Genomic DNA, 19,841 nt, shown 5'->3' on the forward strand with positions numbered 1-19,841 from the left:
ATGCAGTTGTTGTTATCGCCACAGGTGGCGGCCTGGAGGATATTATGTGTTTGGTCGCGCGCGTTTGGTCGCACAATTATGACTATATGAACAAGGACCTCTTGTGGTTTTAGTAATGCAAGACTTCTTCAGTACCCGTCCTGTAGCCAATCGAGTGCTAACTCCGCTACTGGACAGCTACTGGAGAGATGACCATGTGCGTCTGTTTTTTTTTTATCTCCACCAGGTGGCAGCGTAATACAGTGTAATGCTTGAGTGAACAGCACATTTCAGCTATAGACCTCTCACGCATTGTCGTAATTTTGACAAGCCCCGGTTCCTTTTTTTCCCACCTATGGCGAGAATGAATGGTGTTTTCCTTTCCCTTTCCTTTCACGCTTTTGCGAACAAAGTTCGCTAGCTAACAAGTCAAGCTAGCTAACGTTACCAAGTAGACTACATTCATTTAAAGTGCAGCTGAACCGGAATTTCCAGATCTAGCTTCCTTTTGGGGCGTATTTCAGAGTGATAAGGGTAGGCAGGCAGGACATTGGGTGGGATATAATGTTTTTTTTTTATCCTTTTTTTCTCCGCCTGATTTTTCCATTTTTCTCCCCATCCCAATTTAGTTGTTATGCCAATTCCCCCCCTCCCCTACCTGGTTGTTGTGCGCATGTTCCTCCTACTGGTCGGTACAAGGGAACCCTGAAGTCCACCACATGCTTCCTCCGACACATGTGGAGAGGTCACGCTGCCTTCACCATTTCCTGCCTTTCGCTGAGCAGGCGCCCAGACCTGACCTGTAGGCGTCGCTGTCCACAACGCCAGATTACCACCCACAACTTCCCTCCCCCTAACTCAGCCAAACGAGTTAGTATGACGACCGGCCCAAGCCGCAGGGCAATGCTGACTCCGGGAGTCGAGACCGCAGCCTCTTGCATTGGTGACGAGCGCAATCTCCGCTACGCCACCCGACACCATGGGTGGGATATAATGTTGTGAGGAATTTTATTTGACTGTTGAAAAGTGGGCGTGACATTATCGTAACAAAGCTTAATCAAAGGTTAATTTTACCTTGCTATCACCACGGCAAAATAGCCAGGCAAAATGAAATATTTGTTCCGTCACCCGCTGTGTTTCCGGTGGTGCACGGACGTACCCATGTTTACAGACAAAAAAGAAAATATTTCTCTCAATTGCCTACATTTTCTATCCATTCAAATGCTTGTTACCGGGCAGGGTTAGATCAAGCAAGGGAAAAAAGACTTGATGTGTCTCTAGGGAGAAGAAAAGAGAAAGAGCAAGTGACTTTGTTTTGGGGAATAGATGAGGCACATTGAACTAGTCTAATTCAATCTAATTAGACTAGATAATAGCCACGTTGTTTCACAAATAGCGATCGTTGTTTTTTCCAAGATGGAGGAAAAACTGGGCATTCTAAACATTCTGCGACAGCCCTCTATTGACTCCGTAATATAGGCACGCCGCCTGGTGGAGATTTGCTCTCTACTGAACGCACTTTTCTATAAACTGTCTCTCTCTCTGAGGGGGTGGTGGTGGTGTTGTTGTGTGTGGGCGTGGGTATCAGAGCAGGGTGACCTTGTGATGGGTGTGTGTGTGTATGTCACGCATGTCCCTCACAGCATAGCTGTGTGTGCATATATGCAGCATCATGCGTATGTCCACAGGCACACCGGCGCGCGCGCGTGTGTGTGTGTGTGTCAGTACAGGCTGTCCCTTGTGGTGGAGGTGTGTGTGGTCGTGGAGTCATCAGGCAGAGACCCCCGACGACCAGGTAGCGGGCGGCAGCACAGCAGGCCTTGAAGCTCCCTGGAGACGCTGCTAGAGAACGCCGTGTAGATCCATGGGTTGGTGCACGAGTTCAGACTGGCCAGCAGCATCAGGATGGTGAAGACCACGCCTGCCGGGCAGAGGACACACATAGAGAGATGATGAGATCACGAGCAGATGTATGCATTGACACACATAGGTATGTGAAGACGCACTTCTATTATAGATGTATACGAGTGTAGACAGGGTGTAAAGTACTTGAGTAATTGTACTTCGTTACAATACTTAAGTACTGTTTTGGGGGATTTGTACTTTACTCGTGTATTATTAGGTTTGTATACTTCCAAACATTTTAATTAGTATATTTGAATTGTTTATCTGGCCAAACTAACGTTAACGTTATTAATCCTGCAACCGCAGGTAAACAGCCAATCAAATCCCCATCAATGGAAATTGAACCCGCCCATACCCATGCTGATTGGTCCTTGTGCAAGACTAGAAAGCGGGGATCTTTGATTAAACACCTGTTATCAGAAGAATAGACAGTCAGAGTGACAAGCCATAGAAGATGGCCACAATGAGTGATGAAGAGGACGAAAACGGTCGGCGACGGCGTGGACAGACAAGACGAGCATCCATGGCCCTATCTACATAAAAAATACATAGTTCAAGGACTCCAATAGTGTTGTTGATTGATTGATTGATTGATTGATTTTATTGTGGATTAGAGACATCATCCAAGGGATAAAAACATGATAAAATGCAAGCACTTATTTCCATCATGGTCCCTGGTATTATGGTTGAGTTGCCATCATTCAAAAACCTGATAAATGGTTTGCGACCAAGCACTAACGTCATTACGAGGCCCACTGTCCGCTCGAAGATCAGCAAAGCTGCTCAAACCATGAAAGAGAAAGTCACTGCTGCTATGAGTGAAGTTGAATGGATCGCAACAACAACAGATTGCTGGACAGCCTGACGAAGAAGTTTCATTGGGGTAACCGTTCACTGGATCGACACTGAAAGCTTTGAAAGGCGTTCTGCTGCACTTGCCTGCAGAAGACTGAAGGGCTCCCATACTTTCAATGTTTTGGTCAGTGCCTTAAACGACATTCACTTGGAGTACAAAATCCGCATTATACTATTATTCAGGATACACCGTTCTGTTTTTAATATTGTCATATTAGGATACTACAGTATTCGGTCTTTAATATTGTGATATTATTCATGGTGTGATGTGAATGCCGTCCATGTTAGTTTACCTTCAATGGAGAAGTGCATTAAATAATTGTTATGCAAAAAAGTGTCCTCTGTTCTTTAATTTCAGCATTGTCTATCACAGAACACATTCCATTGTGGGCAGAGTGTATGCTTGGTTTCATTCCAGCCTTGCCTAAACACCAGCTGATGATTTCACTAATTGGCTCACCTCTTCAACTAACTCACCTGGTGCAATGTATAGTTAAAATGTAAACTTGGCCCACGATGGAATGAGTTTGAGACCCCTGGTCTATCCCTTTAAAAATAAATGTACTTTTACTTTTTAGTACTTAAGTACATTTAAAAGTAGGACTTTTTTACTTTTACTCAAGTGTGTTTTTAGCCAGATACTTTGACTTTTACTTGAGTCAGATTTTGAGACAGTACCCATACGTTCACTTAAGTATAATTTCTGGGTACTTTCTGGGTACTTTTTACACCCCCGAGTGTAGTACGCCACGGGCCGTAGTTACAAGATACAACAAGATACAAGATACTTTAATGCCACACAACTATGGTTGGTGGTAATTGTTTGCGGTACAGCACTGGGACATCAACATGAAACATCAAACGCCCCCCTCCAACCTCCCAATCCCCACAATAAATACATACAGGACAGTCACATATAACAAGTGTCAGTCAGTGTCGGATGCTTGCCCGTCTGTGCAGGGGGGGGGGGGGGGGGGGGGGCAGGGCGTTTAGTGTTCGGACTGCTGTGGGGAAAAAACTGTTTGTGAAGCATGTGTGTTTGGTTAAAATGTACCTGTAGCGACCTGAGGGAATGCGCTGGAATATGTGGTGTGCTGGGTGGGAGGGATCGTTGACTATTTTACCAGAGCGGGTGACTGTGCGTGAGGTGTAGATGGAGTCCAAAGAGGGGAGGGGGCTGCCAATTATTTTGGAGGCTGTCTTGTCTTGGTAGTTCATAGTTTGCTTACACATACACATGTGAAACATTCACACATACACATGTGAAACAAATACACATGTGAAACATTCACACATACACATGTGAAACATTCACACATACACTTGTGAAACACTCACACATACACTTGTGAAACACTCACACGTACACTTGTGAAACACTCACGTATATAGCTGGAGGCGCATGTAGAACATCTGCAGTTACAAAAGACAAATTCCACAAGGGAGTTTCTGTCTCTGAACTGCTTGAAATGCCTCGTTTTTAGTCCAGCCTTTCCTTCCATTAATAACTACGTGTCACTATGTAACACAATAGTTTACTCTTGACTCTTATATACAGTAGGCTATGTCTATTGACGTTTATTACTGTTCACTCTTGTAATAAAAAGAAAAACCTGATACGCTCTGGTCTGACTAAAACAGTAAAACAGTTTTTCAAGATGGCAGCTTGCTCGTAAACTCCTTTCTTTTTCTTTTTCCACCATAATGGTTTACTAAAATATGTTTCTTTTGGCGTGAAATTAGATATACAATTGCTGTATCCGATTTGCAATGCATGGTTTTACAATTTGGATCGTGAACTAGGAAGTACACACAGAGGCTGAACGAGCCTGGCACAGCTTGTACAGCTGTAACCAGGTACTGACCACAGTAACATGCAAATGTTTGTAAGCAGACTATGAAATTGAAAATATTAAACTGGGATATGGCTATAATATGGGCTCTTTAAGGTTGTATTGATGCCTAAAATTAAAACAAAGATGGTGGTGAATGCCGCGATAACCAACAAGAACGTAAAGGGATACCAACAGAGCAGCTGTGCTCTTGTGATTGGTCAAAGATTGGCAATGGGTTATCTTTGCTTAAGGGGACTGTAGCAATTACCATTGCAACTAGTAAAGATTACAATATAAAACACATTTTCTCGGGGCGGCTACGTGGCGTAGTGGGAAAGGTGCTCGCCACGAATGACGGAGACGCTGGGCTTGCCTGTTCGAGCCCAGTGCTCCACATTGCTTTCAGTTTAGCTGGTCGTTCATACTAATACACATTGGCCGTATTAGGGGGTGGGAAACTGATGGGTGGGGATCGGGCGTTGTGGACAGCGACTCCTACAGGTCGGTTGGTGCGCCTGCGCAGTAGAATCAGGAAGTATCGGGGGCAGCGTGAGCCTCCCACGTGTTACTCCTCGCCACTGAGAGATCGAGCTGCGCAGGTGAAAAGATGCGACTGCTGTTACCTCAAGTACCGGAGGGGACTTGTGCTATATATGACTTAGTCCACATTGCAGCCGGCTTGTGGGAGGCAAGAAACAGCGTTCGTGACAGGGGAGGGTTGAATTGGATGATACGAAATTGGGATGGGAGAAATATTAGAAAATGGGAGAAAAAGTGGATCAAAAAAAAAACACACATTTTCTCAAAGATTAAGTTAAAACATTTACCTTTATTGGTTGTAATAATATAGGAATTAAATAATCGATACCTCCGTCAAAGATTATTATGAACCTACACAATACGGTTTGGCTGTAAAAATCACAGGTGATCCATCTATGCTATCTGTACTAAAGTGTCTTATAATAGTAGTTTTGTGGATCTGGATAGTTTGGCACTTGTTGATGATTAATGTTAACTTCTGTCACTACGGTCTGCAATGATGTTCCTGGAGCAACATTAATTATGATATTCTAGGTCACGTCAACACGGTTGTCGATATCCAGGACACCTTCCAGTACACAGGACCAGGAAACGACTTCTGGATATACTGAAATGACTTCTGGATATACTGAAACGACTTCTGGATATACTGAAACGACTTCTGGATATACTGAAACGACTTCTGGATATACTGAAACAACTTCTGGATATACTGAAACAACTTCTGGGTATACTCAAACAACTTCTGGATATACTGAGACAACTTCTGGGTATACTGAAACAACTTCTGGGTATACTCAAACAACTTCTGGATATACTAAGACAACTTCTGGATATACTCAAACAACTTCTGGATATACAAAAAAATGTCTTGCTATCTGGAAACACACAAATGCATGTGAAACACTCACACATACACATGTGAACACATGCACATACATGTTCACACACACACACACACACACACACACACACACACACACACACACACACACACACACACACACACACACACACACACACACACACACACACACACACACACACACACACACACACACACACACACACACACACACACACACACACACATATATAGCCTATATACAGTACATGGATATGCATGAGTGTTCACATTTATATGCGTGTGTTTCACATGTACATGTGTGAGTGTTTCACATACGTTTGTGTGAGTATTTCATGTATGTAGGTATGCGAGTATTTTGTCAATACATGTATGTGTGACTGTACATAACACATACGTACAAACATACATAAACACACACTGATGCAATGACAAATACACACAGACCAGATATGTAAATTCAAGGACATATATGGGCATATAATTGTGTACACATATGTAAACACACAGATGCAGGGATAAGCTTGTTGACACATTAATAAGCAAAGTACACACAGACACGCAAGCAACACACATGCAAGCAATACACACACAAGCAACACACACACACACACACACACACACACAAGTGTGCACGCATACATGCGCACACACATTCTTGTATAATTACAAGATTACGCTCCAATGAGGACATTTATTCCCTAGCCCCTTACCCTAACCTTGATGGTCAAAGATTGGCAATGGGTTATCTTTGCTTAAAGGGGACTGTAGTAATTATCATGGCAACTACTAAATATATAAAAATATTAAGAGATATCTTGCAAACATGTCAAGTATGTAACTGTTATCTGTGTATTTTATCTTTTTTTTAATTTATTTTTACTGGAATGTTAGATTTTATAATGTGAATTTGTATATTTGTATACATTTTTTATTTATATGTTTTGTTTTTACTTTTTATTCATATTTTTTGTTGTACATTTGTATTGTACTTGTTTTGTCCAGGACCCCAGGAAGACTAGAGGCTCTTTCATGTGTCTCTAATGGGGATCCTTTAATAAACATAAACTACTAAACATTACGAAAACACATTTTCTCAAGTTTAAGTTAGATTTCTCAAGATTAAGTTAAAACATTTACCTTTATTGGTTGTAACAGTATAAGAGTTAAATAAAATCTATACCTCCATCAAAGATTATTATGAACCTACACAATACGGTTTGGCTGTAATACTTTTGATTTTGATTCTCAATTGACCCTCACTACGTCATGCCTAACCTTAACCTCAACCCATAACTAACCCTAATCCTAACCCCTAATCCTAACCCCTAACCCTATTTTAAAGGATGGCTATTGTTTCGGATTGACAGGAATTTCTATATGGTCGATATCTCAAACACTCTGCGAATCACACCGACACGATTTTTGTGGATGGATATTACTCTGGGTAAGAGGAAAAACATGCTTCTCTATGACTCACTCATTCAGTAACTCAGTAACTCACTCACGGTTAGCCGCCCTGCCTCAAATATGATATAATTACATGCCTCAAATATAATTATAAATTGAAGCTTCAGCCTACATCTGTTTGGGTTTGGGACTACAGAAACCTCAAGTTGTGTTACTGCATTGTTTCCAAATGAGGTACTTCAGTATCTGCTTAATTTCTTTATGTATGTGTGTATATGAATTTGTATATTTATACGCATGACCTATTGAATGCTGAAATAAATGTCACTCATTCATTCATACATGCCCCTAGTGGCGGCTCACAAGAAAGGCGCTTCGCATCTGTGACGCTGGTCCTTGTTTGTGTTCTGGGTGTCCCAGAATGAATGAAGGTAATTGAGGTAATTATTTTGATGGATTTTGCGCATCTTTTTGTCCTTGTGGGGACAGTTGGTCCTTGCACACACACACACACACACACACACACCCCCCGTGCTACTGGTGAATTATAGTAGTGCAGAGTGATGAGTGGAGTGTGAAGGACGGACGGACAGACGGAGGAGGTCACACATCATTCCCTCTCCTCTTTCATCGAAAACAAACACATCCTACCGCCGTTCGGTAGGAATATAAACCGTTTGTAATTATTGTGTTTAGTTTTATCCCCTTTTGGAACAATATTATGGGCCGTGAGTTTCCCTCGGGACTGAAAGCCCTCCTACCTACTTCCTGTGGCTGCGTTCATACTTCCAATTTGAAATGTTTGTGGAAAAGAAGTAGGATGATGAATGATTATTTCACTCTGCCATTTCAGGAAGAGATAAAGACCAGAGTGCAAACTGAGTTCAGACTACACAGCTGATAGCGATCAGACGGAGTCTGTGTCCTTGTGTGTGTATGTATGTGCGTGTGTGTTCGAATGAGTGAGTGTGTGTGTCTGTGTGTGTGTTTGAGTGAACCAGTGAGTGAGTGTTTGAGTGAATCAGTGAGTGAGTGAGTGTGTGTGTATGTGGTGTGTATATTAGTGTGTGTGTGTGTGTATATGTGTGCCTCTACCTGCCAGTGGTCAATCATACATCTGTGTATGTGTGTGTATTTGTGTGTGTGTGTATGTGTGTACATGCGAGGGTGGCATGTGTTCACTTGTGCATGCATGCATGTCTGTGTCTATGTGTGCATGTGTGTGCGTGTGTGTATGTGTGTATGCGCGTGGGCGTGCATGTACGAGTGTGCGTACGTGCCTTCCTCTGTGCGCCTGCATGTGATTTTAACTGTGTGTGTGAGCTGCTGGCACAGAACACTGTTGATGATATGTCATCATCTGGCCGAGCTGCAGGAGCAGCGGGGATATAACCAGATTATTTATTGGCTGTGGGGTTTGTTCCGAGCTTCAGATGAGAGGCAGAGAACACCCAATCAGACTTCAGCCACCCACTGACGGAGCTATGCCATACTACTGACTGGCAGCATAAGATATCAGCAGATGCCGTCTGTCTGTCTGTCTGACTGAATAATACTGAAGGCCAAGATGCTATCCAGAGAGTTCTGAACGTGACACAACCAGGTTTCTGCCCATTTAAGACATATTAGGGCTGGTAGCGCGAGTCCCCATATTTTCCTGAGAGCAGATTTAAGAGTGCTGAGGAGCACACTTATGATTGATTAACTAATTGTGTTCTCATAGTGATTCCTTCATGTTAACGCTACAGGCCTCCTTGGAATTAATTATTATTAATAAATATGACAATATCTGTACGATAAGAAATTACGCATTTGATGTCGGAAAAATAAATAATATGGATTCATCTGATCACAGGGCAGCTGCTTAACCATATCTGAACAACAAACAAAACTGTACATTGGAATATTGACAAAACCATACTTGGTCATTTACTGTACATTGGAGGGGGTTGATATAGCTATAAACCTGCATTCCTTCGAATATATCATTAATCAATTAAACTTATATTGAAATACACTATATAGCCTATACACCAACACTGAAATGACAGTGGACAAATAAATAAATAAGAACTAAAGCTAATCGCATGGAAATAGACTGCATTAATATTCCATAACAAGTCTTGTGTGCGCCAGTATGGCCTACGTGTCTAATGAACAGTAGGCTTAATATATTCTAGTTACTTGTTTCATTAGGATTTAGTAGATACTATATATGCTCTGCCTCTGCCCTACGTACAGTATAAGTACAGACTGTACCTATACTGTACATAGGGCAGAGCATATAGTATCTACTAAATCCTAATGCAACAAGTCATTAATGGAATAATAAGCCTATACTGCGTGTTGTGAAGGGCCAGATTAAAAGCTGAGAATCTACATTTATTGTTTTATATACCTTATATATTATTTATATATACACGTTATATCCCTTTAAGCCTGCGTTTGAATCCCAGTAATATTCACTTTCCTCATTGGATAACGTTCTCGGCGCCAGGCGGCGAGCCCCCAAAGTCAGGTTCAAAGGCGAGTCCAGGCATGTTGGAACATGCCTGGAGACGGCGCATTGATTCGAGACGAGAACTGAGGTTCGGCACTAGAAAGCCACTTAAGTATATATATTGCGGCAGGTGCGAACAGTAGCTGTTCATCAAGTTCAGTGTGATTCTAATGTAGTGAGAAGCAGTTCGTCTAACAGAGCGTTGAGAACCACGTGCGAAGTGAATAGTAAAAGTGTCAGATTTAATGCAGTAACGTCAAGTTCGACTTAGCTTAATGTGAAGTAAAGAGTAGTTAATTATTGTGTATCGTGCCAACAGCAGTTCGTTCGTGTGCAGCATTACCCAGCAGTTCGTTCGTTTAGCTAGTGGAACCTTAGCCAGTGTGCGTGGACTAAATACATTGGTGCCAGTACACGAGGAGGGCCTAGTCGGAGAACCTACTGGACATGTGCATATTGGAACCGACGGCGGCGATTGCAGAACCAGTATTGGTTGGATTATAGTGATTGTGGAACGTACTACCCTTGGAGAAGAGCATCGTTAATACCCACTGTCGTTTGGATTTAACCACTGTGAGGATCTACTTCGGGCTGGCTTCGTGGACCGCAGCTAGCTGGCTATCATCATTGCTATCGTGCAATTGGATTACAGTTATTGCTTTGTTGCTGAGCATTTGGATTACAAGGACTGGATTCTGTACGTGAACCCCCTTCTTCTTCAATTGAACAGACTGAGTATCCAAACATTCTTCTTCCCTCCAGAGCTTACATCTCTGGGAGGAAACCCCTTGTCTCCAGCGGTACCAGCGTTTCCCCCTATAATTGCCATCCTACGCCAGGCGGCGTTAGACTAGTACCCCATCGTAGGAATTATTCTATTCCCACTGACTTTTGCTACTGACTGACTTATGCATATTCTTCGCCATACAAGCGCAACTTTAATTCTCATATCTGTACAATTTGCTGCATAATAATAAATACCCTCAATGATATTACTTTGTCACCGTGCCGTGTTATTATGAGTGTCTGCCATAATTAGTTGTACTGTCTGGCAAGTAATACTAAGTACATAATTAGCAGTGGTTTAATCTATCACAATCTTTAATACAGTCAGGGTTTTGTAACCCCTCAGTTACAATTGGTCCTTCGAGCCGGAGGGTATCTGTAATCTTAATATCATATTAATATTGATATGGCCAGCGGCGGACACTCTCCAGACGGCTCTCCCAAACTAGAGCGCCCTAGGCGCAAACGTCAGCCCCCTCCACAACTGGAGGACTACGCTTTCGTTTGACCTCCTAGCTTATCTAAAAAGACGTTAAGCACGGATAAAACTGATAGCTTAAGCATGCCCAATCCTATCGACTTGTCGGCCCCACCAGTAGAGACCCCAGTGGGTTCAAACGAAACTGACTTAGCTCACGGGGGGGAACAAGCGGGACATGACGTGACTATACCCCAAGACAGCGCCACCGGGATAGACCCCGGAGCGCCCAAGGATAAAGAAAGCGCCACCGGGATAGACCCCGGAACGCAAGAGACCCAAGAGCGCGCACCCGAGATAGACCCCGGCGCGCACCCAAGAGAAGAGTACCGCGTCTTAGAGATGGACCTCGGGGCGCGGGAGAAATCAAGAAGCAGCGCTCAAGAGATGGACCTCGGAGCGCGCCAAGAGAACAGGTCCCCACCAAGTCCTCTCAGCGCCCGATCACCTCCATCAGTGTCATCCCCCAGCGAGGCTGACCAGCGACTAGCACAAGCCTTGATCGCCACACTAACTGCATCAACCGAAAGAGACCGTCTCCAAGCACAGACACTTAGTGAGCGCGAACACTCTGCAGTGGAACGAGAGCGCCTCCAAGCGCAACAACAGAGTGCGCGCAAACAGTCTGCAGTGGAGCGCGAATGTCTCCAAGCGCAACAACAGAGTGAGCACGAACGCATCCGACTGGAAGAGAGTCGCCTCCAGGCTGACGCAGCGATGACTATCAGACTGGAAGAAAGGCGCCTCCAGGTTGAAGAGAACATTCAGCGAGACAGCACCAACGCGCAACGCGATGCACAGCGCGCCGCCGCCAATACACAGCGCGAAGCGGAGCGAGACCGTCTGCAGGCGCAGATGATAGAACAATTGATCCAGAGGGCGACCCCCCCCCTCCTCCACACGGAGCTCCCGGAGATCATCACGACACGGGTCGAGGGCACCTTCCCCTACCCGACAAATCTACACGGGACCCAGCCAACAGGAAGAACCTGCCTACGTCGCCGAGCCCCCTCCCCGACCGGTCTATATGGGACCCAGCCAACGGGAAGAACCTGCCTACGTCACCGAGAAACTAACTAGAAGACTCCAGGACCTAGCGGAGGACGAGGGAGGACAGCAAGCCCACCAGCACGAACCTACTTTGGACCAGGAGGCCCAGTACAGCCCCGACCTCAGCCCTGAGTCACTGCGTTACAAACCCCCGACCCAACCCATGGGTGAGGTTAATACACAGTCAGCACCGAGGAGCAGCACCTGGGGGCCCGGCCTCTGGTACCCACCCAGCACTAACCCACGACCACCTGTACGGGGAGACTCGCCCAGGAGGCCTCTCCCCCTACGCGCATCGGTGTCCCAGCCATCCATGGCATCTTACCTTGGAACACCCACGTTCCCAGACTTTACGCGCGAGGACAGAGCACAGTATACGGAACTACGCATGTGTTTAGAGACTATAATGTCCGATGTACACGACGAGTCTTATAAATATGCCATCCTCCTCAAGCATCTTAAAGTGCCCAGAGCGCATAACATAGCGCTGGCATATTCGAACTCAAGAACCCCCTACTCAGATCAGGGCTGTACGCTAAGCTTTTTCACTAGGGGCACACTTGCCCCTAAATGAGAAATTTAGGGGCAAAGAATATTTTTTAGGGGCACATTTTTAAATAACTATTTTACCATTATAGTAGGGCTGGGCGATATGGCCTCTAAATGATATTGCGATATTTTTTGGCCATATCACGATACACAATATATATCGCAATATTTTGACATTTCCTAAAGCACTTAAAATGCTTGATTTAACCCTTTGATGCATACAGTCACGCCAATATGATGATTATAATAAGTCCCTGCAACATATGTTTGCATTATTAAACCATGAAGATGCTTTAAAAAATAATTTAATGAAAATGTACTAAGAGTAGTCTACTGACACACTAATAAACATTTTTATTTACATCTAAGACTATTTATATAAAAACTCTTGGGTGCCCTTTTTTTGCACAGTACTGTGTTTTCTATCCACTTTAGCCAAACACACACACACACACACACACATATATATATATATATATATACTACTGTGAGAAAATAATAATTACACACAAAGGGATAATGGCTTATAGCAGACTTAATGATTTTAGAATATTTCAGATAATGAAATTAAATGTTTATCATCAACTATCCAGTTAGTATTTATACTGTCTGTAACGTTTGGCTACTTTAAATCATTGAATGTAGAGAGAGAGCGAGAGAGAGAGAGGGGGCGAGAACGCACAAGAGAGCCAGCCCCCCCCCCCCCCGGGTTTTGTTCTAGGTTCGCGTTTTGATCGTCTAAGCTGCCGTAGGTGATGACGTCACACTCGAATGTAAACAGGAAGAGTCAAACACGGAGATGGAAAGTGGATGATATACAGAAACGAATAACTAATAAATATGAAGTTATGTTTAAACTTCTGTTGTCAAGCGTTGTCACTTGTCAATATAACCCACCCCCTTTCCTCACTTTTCCACCATCCCTGCTTCACTCGGGACCACCAGCTAACGTTAGCCTAAAGCTCCGCCGTCCCTGCTTCACTCGGGACCACCAGCTAACGTTAGCCCATTGCTCGTGTCAATTAAATTGCATGTTATTAAATGTCCGCGCTGGTCTGTCTAATGAAATTACAACCGCAACATTATGTCGCCTGTACAGCCCTGGTTGTAGGCTAATGTTAGTGTAGTGAAATGCGAATGAAGGGGTGAAATCACTATTCGCAAGCTTGCGAGTAGATATAATTTTTCATTCGCACCGGCCAAATTAGGGGGCAATTTGCGACGATCTCGTCGCAGCGTACAGGCCTGACTCAGATGCTCTGGTGGCCCTCGACGCGCGCTATGGACGCATATGGGATTACGTGATCCAAGAAATACGAGATATCGACCGCCTCCCCCCAGCCAAAGACAATAGAGCACTAGATGACCTCTCTATCAAGGTACAATCCCTTGTGGGGATGCTGGGGTCACAAAAGGAGAAGGGGAGATATGAACTATATGCAAATTCCAACGTGGAGCGGATACTGGAGAAGCTCCCTCCAGCCCGCCAAGAGCGTTTTCGGCGGCAGAAAGACCACCGTGACCCCCACGGCCCAGAACCATCCCTCCTAGACCTGGCTGATTTCCTCGCCAGGGAGGTCAGCAGTCTACGACTAGACACATTCGTGTGGAGTGGCTCTAACCCTAAAGATGGACCGAGGAGGTTCAATGACAACCGCCGGTCCGTGACCGTTATGCACCAGGCCGAGTCAGTGCCGCAGCACAAGAACCACAACACCCCCCCCGCGAAGGGAAAGTGGAAGATTGCCTGCCAGTATTGTGAACATGAACATTGGCTGTCTCAATGTGACACCTTCAAGAAGTTGACTGCTGACGAAGTGAGTCAGTGGATCAAAGCGAACCGCCGCTGCTTCCGCTGCTCGCGCAGCCACATGGCAGCTGAGTGCCGCCTGAAGAAAAGATGCAGCAAGTGCGACGGCGCCCACCTGGATGTCCTACACGACAGCAACAAGAGGAGACCCGTACCACAAAGCAGCTCGAGAGTAAATGTCATGTATATAGACCCTGCGAAGAGCGGGAGCTCCCGAGTGCTCTTGAAGGTGGTCCGAGTGCTCCTAAGCTACGAGGACAAGGTCCTGGACACTTACGCCGTCCTCGACGATGGGTCTGAAAAGACTCTCCTCCTCGCTTCCGCCGCAGCCCAGTTGGGCCTGCGGGGTACCGAAGAAACAATGACAATCCGTACTATTCAGCGAGACCTAAAGACCATAAATGGCGAAAACGTCTCATTCACAATAGCAGCGGTCGAGCAGCCCGAGAAGCGGTACAGCATCACTAATGCCTTCACAAGCCATGACATAGGTCTGTCACGTTATACCTACCCCATCCCACAGCTGATGGAGAAATACGTGCACCTACGCCGACTGCCTATACCGTTCATCGACGGCGCCACTCCGACCCTGCTCATAGGCTCCGACCACGCAGACCTTATCGTCCCAACGGACCAGGTCCACATCGGACCCAGAGGCTGCCCAGCCGCGGTCAAGACCCGCCTGGGTTGGACGCTACAAGGCCCCCTCTCCGGGTCTTCCAACCGACCGGCGGCCACACGCTGCCTCTACACGAGGGTAAGCGACGACGACACCACCCTCTTGCAGCACGTCGAGAGACTATGGACATTAGACTCGATGCCCTTCAAGAACGAACGGAAACTAGTTCGCTCCAAGGAAGACAAGTATGCCATAGCTCTCCTCGAGCAGAAGACAAAGAGGGTCGAGGTCGACGGAGTGATGAGATACGCAACTCCACTCTTGAGGCGAGAGGGGATGCCCACCCTCCACGCATCAAAAGAAGCAACACAACGCTATCTACTGAACACCGAGCGGCGTCTAGCTAAAGACCCCCCTCAAGCCACTATATACCGCGCTGAGATCGACAAACTGATCACAGCGGGACATATAAAGAAAATCGACAATCAAGAGGCAGACCAGACGACTGAATCCTGGTACGTGCCCCACCACAAGGTCCACCACAACGGCAAGAACCGCATTGTATTCAACTGCAGTTACCAGATCGGACTACAGAACCTGAATAAATTGCTCTTACCCGGCCCGACACTCGGCCCCTCCCTCCTCGGCGTACTACTACGTTTCCGCCAAGACAAAGTGGCCATCAGCGGCGACATCAAAGGGATGTTCCTGCAGGTGCGACTGATGGAGGAGGACAAGCCACTGCTGCGGTTCCTGTGGAGAGAGAGGATAGACGATGAACAACCCTCCATCTATCAATGGGAGGTCCTCCCCTTCGGCACCACATGCAGCCCATGCTGCGCCACGTTCGCACTCCAAAAGCACGTGACCGAAGACCCTGGAGCTGACGAGGAGGTCAGACAAAGCGTAGAGAGGAGTTTCTACGTGGACAACTGCCTACAAAGCGTATCAACGCCAGAAGAAGCCGAAGCCATCCTACTTAAGCTCCGAGCCTCCCTGATCAAAGGCGGCTTCGACCTTAGGCAGTGGGCCAGCAGTGACCCTCAAGTACTTCGCAGCCTCTCCCCAGAGACAAAGGCAGCAAGCAGCGAGACCTGGATGGCGACCACCCCAGGTGAAGCACAGGAAATTACATTGGGCCTCGTCTGGCGCTTCAAAACAGACTCGCTCCATTATAAACACACACCCCTGACCCAGGAGCAGGGAAGGTCGACCCCTCTACCGACCACTCGACGGAGCGTATACAGAACACTCGCAAGCCAATACGACCCGCTGGGGTGTATCCTACCTTACACCACTCGGGCGAAGATGCTTGTGCGAGAACTGTGGGACAAGGAGCAGGGCTGGGACGACCCCATACCCGACCACCTGGCTTCCATCTGGAGAGAGTGGGAGGGAGAACTCAACTCGCTCCAAAATGTGAACATTCGCCGGAGCTACTTCCCACCCACAGTGCGGCTGGAGACGTGTCAGATGGACCTGCACGTCTTCAGTGACGCCTCAGAAGTAGCTTACGGTTCGGTGGCTTACTTGAGAGCCCGAGAGGAGGGAGGAGAAGTACACACAGCCTTCGTCCTGGCTCGCTCAAGAATAGCCCCCCGCAAGCAACAATCTATCCCGCGTCTAGAGCTCTGCGCAGCTCTGGTAGGCGCGCAACTCGCCACGCTGATACAACGTGAACTCACCATAACGGGGCGAAAGACAATCCTGTGGTCAGACTCCATGACTGTGCTCACATGGATCCAGTCCGATTCTTGTCGATACAAAGTCTTCGTCGGAGTCCGAGTCACCGAGATTCAAGACTTGGTAGGATCAGCGTGCTGGAGGTACGTTGACACCAAGCAGAACCCAGCAGATGTCATCACACGGGGGATGTCCCTAGCCGACCTCACACGTCCCAACATTTACAGTGACGGTCCTGAGTTCCTCAAGCTCCCGGAGGAGGAGTGGCCTACCCCCACACCACGGGAGGCGAGTCAAGAGGAGGCAGAGATCAAGAAGTCTATGTTCTGTGGGTTGACGCACATCCCAGCTCCAACGGACCCTAATATAGACGACTGCTTAACCCTTGAGAGTGCTCAGAAAAAGACATTCTTGTGGCACCACCCTGAGGTCCCCCCCACCACAGACATTGACGCATCGAACTACGCAGAGGCAGCACTCCTTCTGCTAAAGAGAGCTCAAAGAGACTCATTTCCAGATGAGCTAGACTGCCTGCAAGGGAAAAAGCCAATCCCCTCAGACAGCCGACTGCTCACTTTGGCCCCCGAGCTCGACACCCAGGACCTCATCAGGGTGGGTGGTCGTCTGAGACGGGCCCCAGACTTGACGGATGATGTCAAGCATCCTATCGTCCTCAACAGCCGACACAAGGTAACCGAGCTGATCATACAGAAGTACGACGAGGATGTGCACCACGCGGGGGCAGAGAGAGTCTTCGCTGAGATCCGACGACGTTACTGGATACTGCAAGGGAGAGAAGCAGTACGTCGCTTCCAACGGACTTGTTTAAACTGTCGCAAGTGGCGAGCACAGCCCAGTATACCTATGATGGCCGACCTGCCTCCCTGCCGCCTCCGACTCGGCGAGAAGGCCTTCCACTCCACAGGCGTGGACTGCTTCGGCCCTTTCTACGTCAAGAAAGGAAGAGGGACAGAGAAGAGGTGGGGCATTGTGTACAAGTGTATGACCACATGAGCTGTTCATATAGAAATCCTCCAGACCATGAGTACGGATTCATTCCTCATGTCCTTCCGGAGATTTCAAGCCCGAAGAGGAAGCCCGTCTGTGTTGTTGTCCGATCAAGGGACAAACTTCAAAGGCGGAGAAAGAGAAATGAGAGAGAGTTTCCAGGCTATGGGTGAAGGACTTAAGACCCGCCTCGCTCCCTCTCAGATCAAATTCCAGTTCAACCCCCCGAACGCCCCTCATTTCAGGGGAGCCTGGGAAAGAGAAGTCCGTTCTATAAAGACTGCTCTGTACACCGTGCTTGGGGCCCAGACCGTGGCGGAAGAAGTCCTCACGACAGTCCTCACGGAGATCGAGGGCGTCTTGAACTCGAAGCCCCTCGGTTACGTCTCAAGTGATGTAGCAGACTTCGACCCAGTCACCCCAAACTATCTCTTGATGGGGCGGCTGGACCCTGCCCTTCCACAGGCGGTGTACAGACCTGAGGAAGTGAACGGCCGAAGAATGTGGAGATACAGTCAGGTATTGGCTGACCAGTTTTGGACCAGTTTCCTCCTCCACTATCTACCGTCTCTCCAAGCCCGTCAGAAGTGGGTAAAGGACAGGGACAACCTGAAGGTGGACACAGTCGTTATGATCATAGACCAGTCACTACCCCGAGCTACGTGGCCGGCCGGCCGCGTAAGCAAAGTGAGTACTGGTGCCGATGGGAAGGTCAGAGCGGCAGAAGTCGTAGTCCAAGGGCGGACTTACACCCGACCCGTGGCGAAGCTGATAGAGTTGCCGGAGCTCCCTGACTTCCCTGATGACGACCATGACCCACTGACTTTGTAGATTGCCCTACTCCTCACAGCAAGTATTGAGCCGTTGACCGGACTGTTAATCTGTCTCCCTTAACTAATTAGGTGCGGACTAATTAGGAGGCGGCTGTTGTGAAGGGCCAGATTAAAAGCTGAGAATCTACATTTATTGTTTTATATACCTTGTATATTATTTATATATACACGTTATATCCCTTTAAGCCTGCGTTTGAATCCCAGTAATATTCACTTTCCTCATTGGATAACGTTCTCGGCGCCAGGCGGCGAGCCCCCAAAGTCAGGTTCAAAGGCGAGTCCAGGCATGTTGGAACATGCCTGGAGACGGCGCATTGATTCGAGACGAGAACTGAGGTTCGGCACTAGAAAGCCACTTAAGTATATATATCGCGGCAGGTGCGAACAGTAGCTGTTCATCAAGTTCAGTGTGATTCTAATGTAGTGAGAAGCAGTTCGTCTAACAGAGCGTTGAGAACCACGTGCGAAGTGAATAGTAAAAGTGTCAGATTTAATGCAGTAACGTCAAGTTCGACTTAGCTTAATGTGAAGTAAAGAGTCGTTAATTATTGTGTATCGTGCCAACAGCAGTTCGTTCGTGTGCAGCATTACCCAGCAGTTCGTTCGTTTAGCTAGTGGAACCTTAGCCAGTGTGCGTGGACTAAATACATTGGTGCCAGTACACGAGGAGGGCCTAGTCGGAGAACCTACTGGACATGTGCATATTGGAACCGACGGCGGCGATTGCAGAACCAGTATTGGTTGGATTATAGTGATTGTGGAACGTACTACCCTTGGAGAAGAGCATCGTTAATACCCACTGTCGTTTGGATTTAACCACTGTGAGGATCTACTTCGGGCTGGCTTCGTGGACCGCAGCTAGCTGGCTATCATCATTGCTATCGTGCAATTGGATTACAGTTATTGCTTTGTTGCTGAGCATTTGGATTACAAGATATATATAGATCCTAACAGAAAATGTACATTAGGAGGGGGGGTTTGGACATTTACGGGTTTCATTCATTTTCATTAGTATAAGACTCTGATCCTCATCCTAATGAGATATTCCTCTAAATATGACTTCGAAAACGACCAAAATGTCAGGAAAAAAAAAGAGTAAAAAACAAAATTCAGGGGGCCCCCATAGCTCTCAGGTG

General features: G+C 46.7%; 1 protein-coding gene across 1 annotated transcript in view; it reads right to left on the reverse strand.

The window, feature by feature from the left end:
- Positions 1-494: 494 nt before the first annotated feature.
- LOC311244417 (vasopressin V2 receptor-like) overlaps positions 495-19,841 on the reverse strand; it is a 44,092-nt gene continuing 24,745 nt past the window's right edge. The window contains exon 7 of the mRNA XM_084333910.1: positions 495-1,900. Coding sequence (XP_084190036.1) covers positions 1,701-1,900 — 200 coding nt within the window. The 3' untranslated portion in view covers positions 495-1,700. The remainder of the gene's footprint in view (positions 1,901-19,841) is intronic.

This window comes from Notolepis coatsorum, assembly GCF_963971535.1.
Source record: "Notolepis coatsorum genome assembly, chromosome: 17".
Taxonomy (NCBI): domain Eukaryota; kingdom Metazoa; phylum Chordata; class Actinopteri; order Aulopiformes; family Paralepididae; genus Notolepis; species Notolepis coatsorum.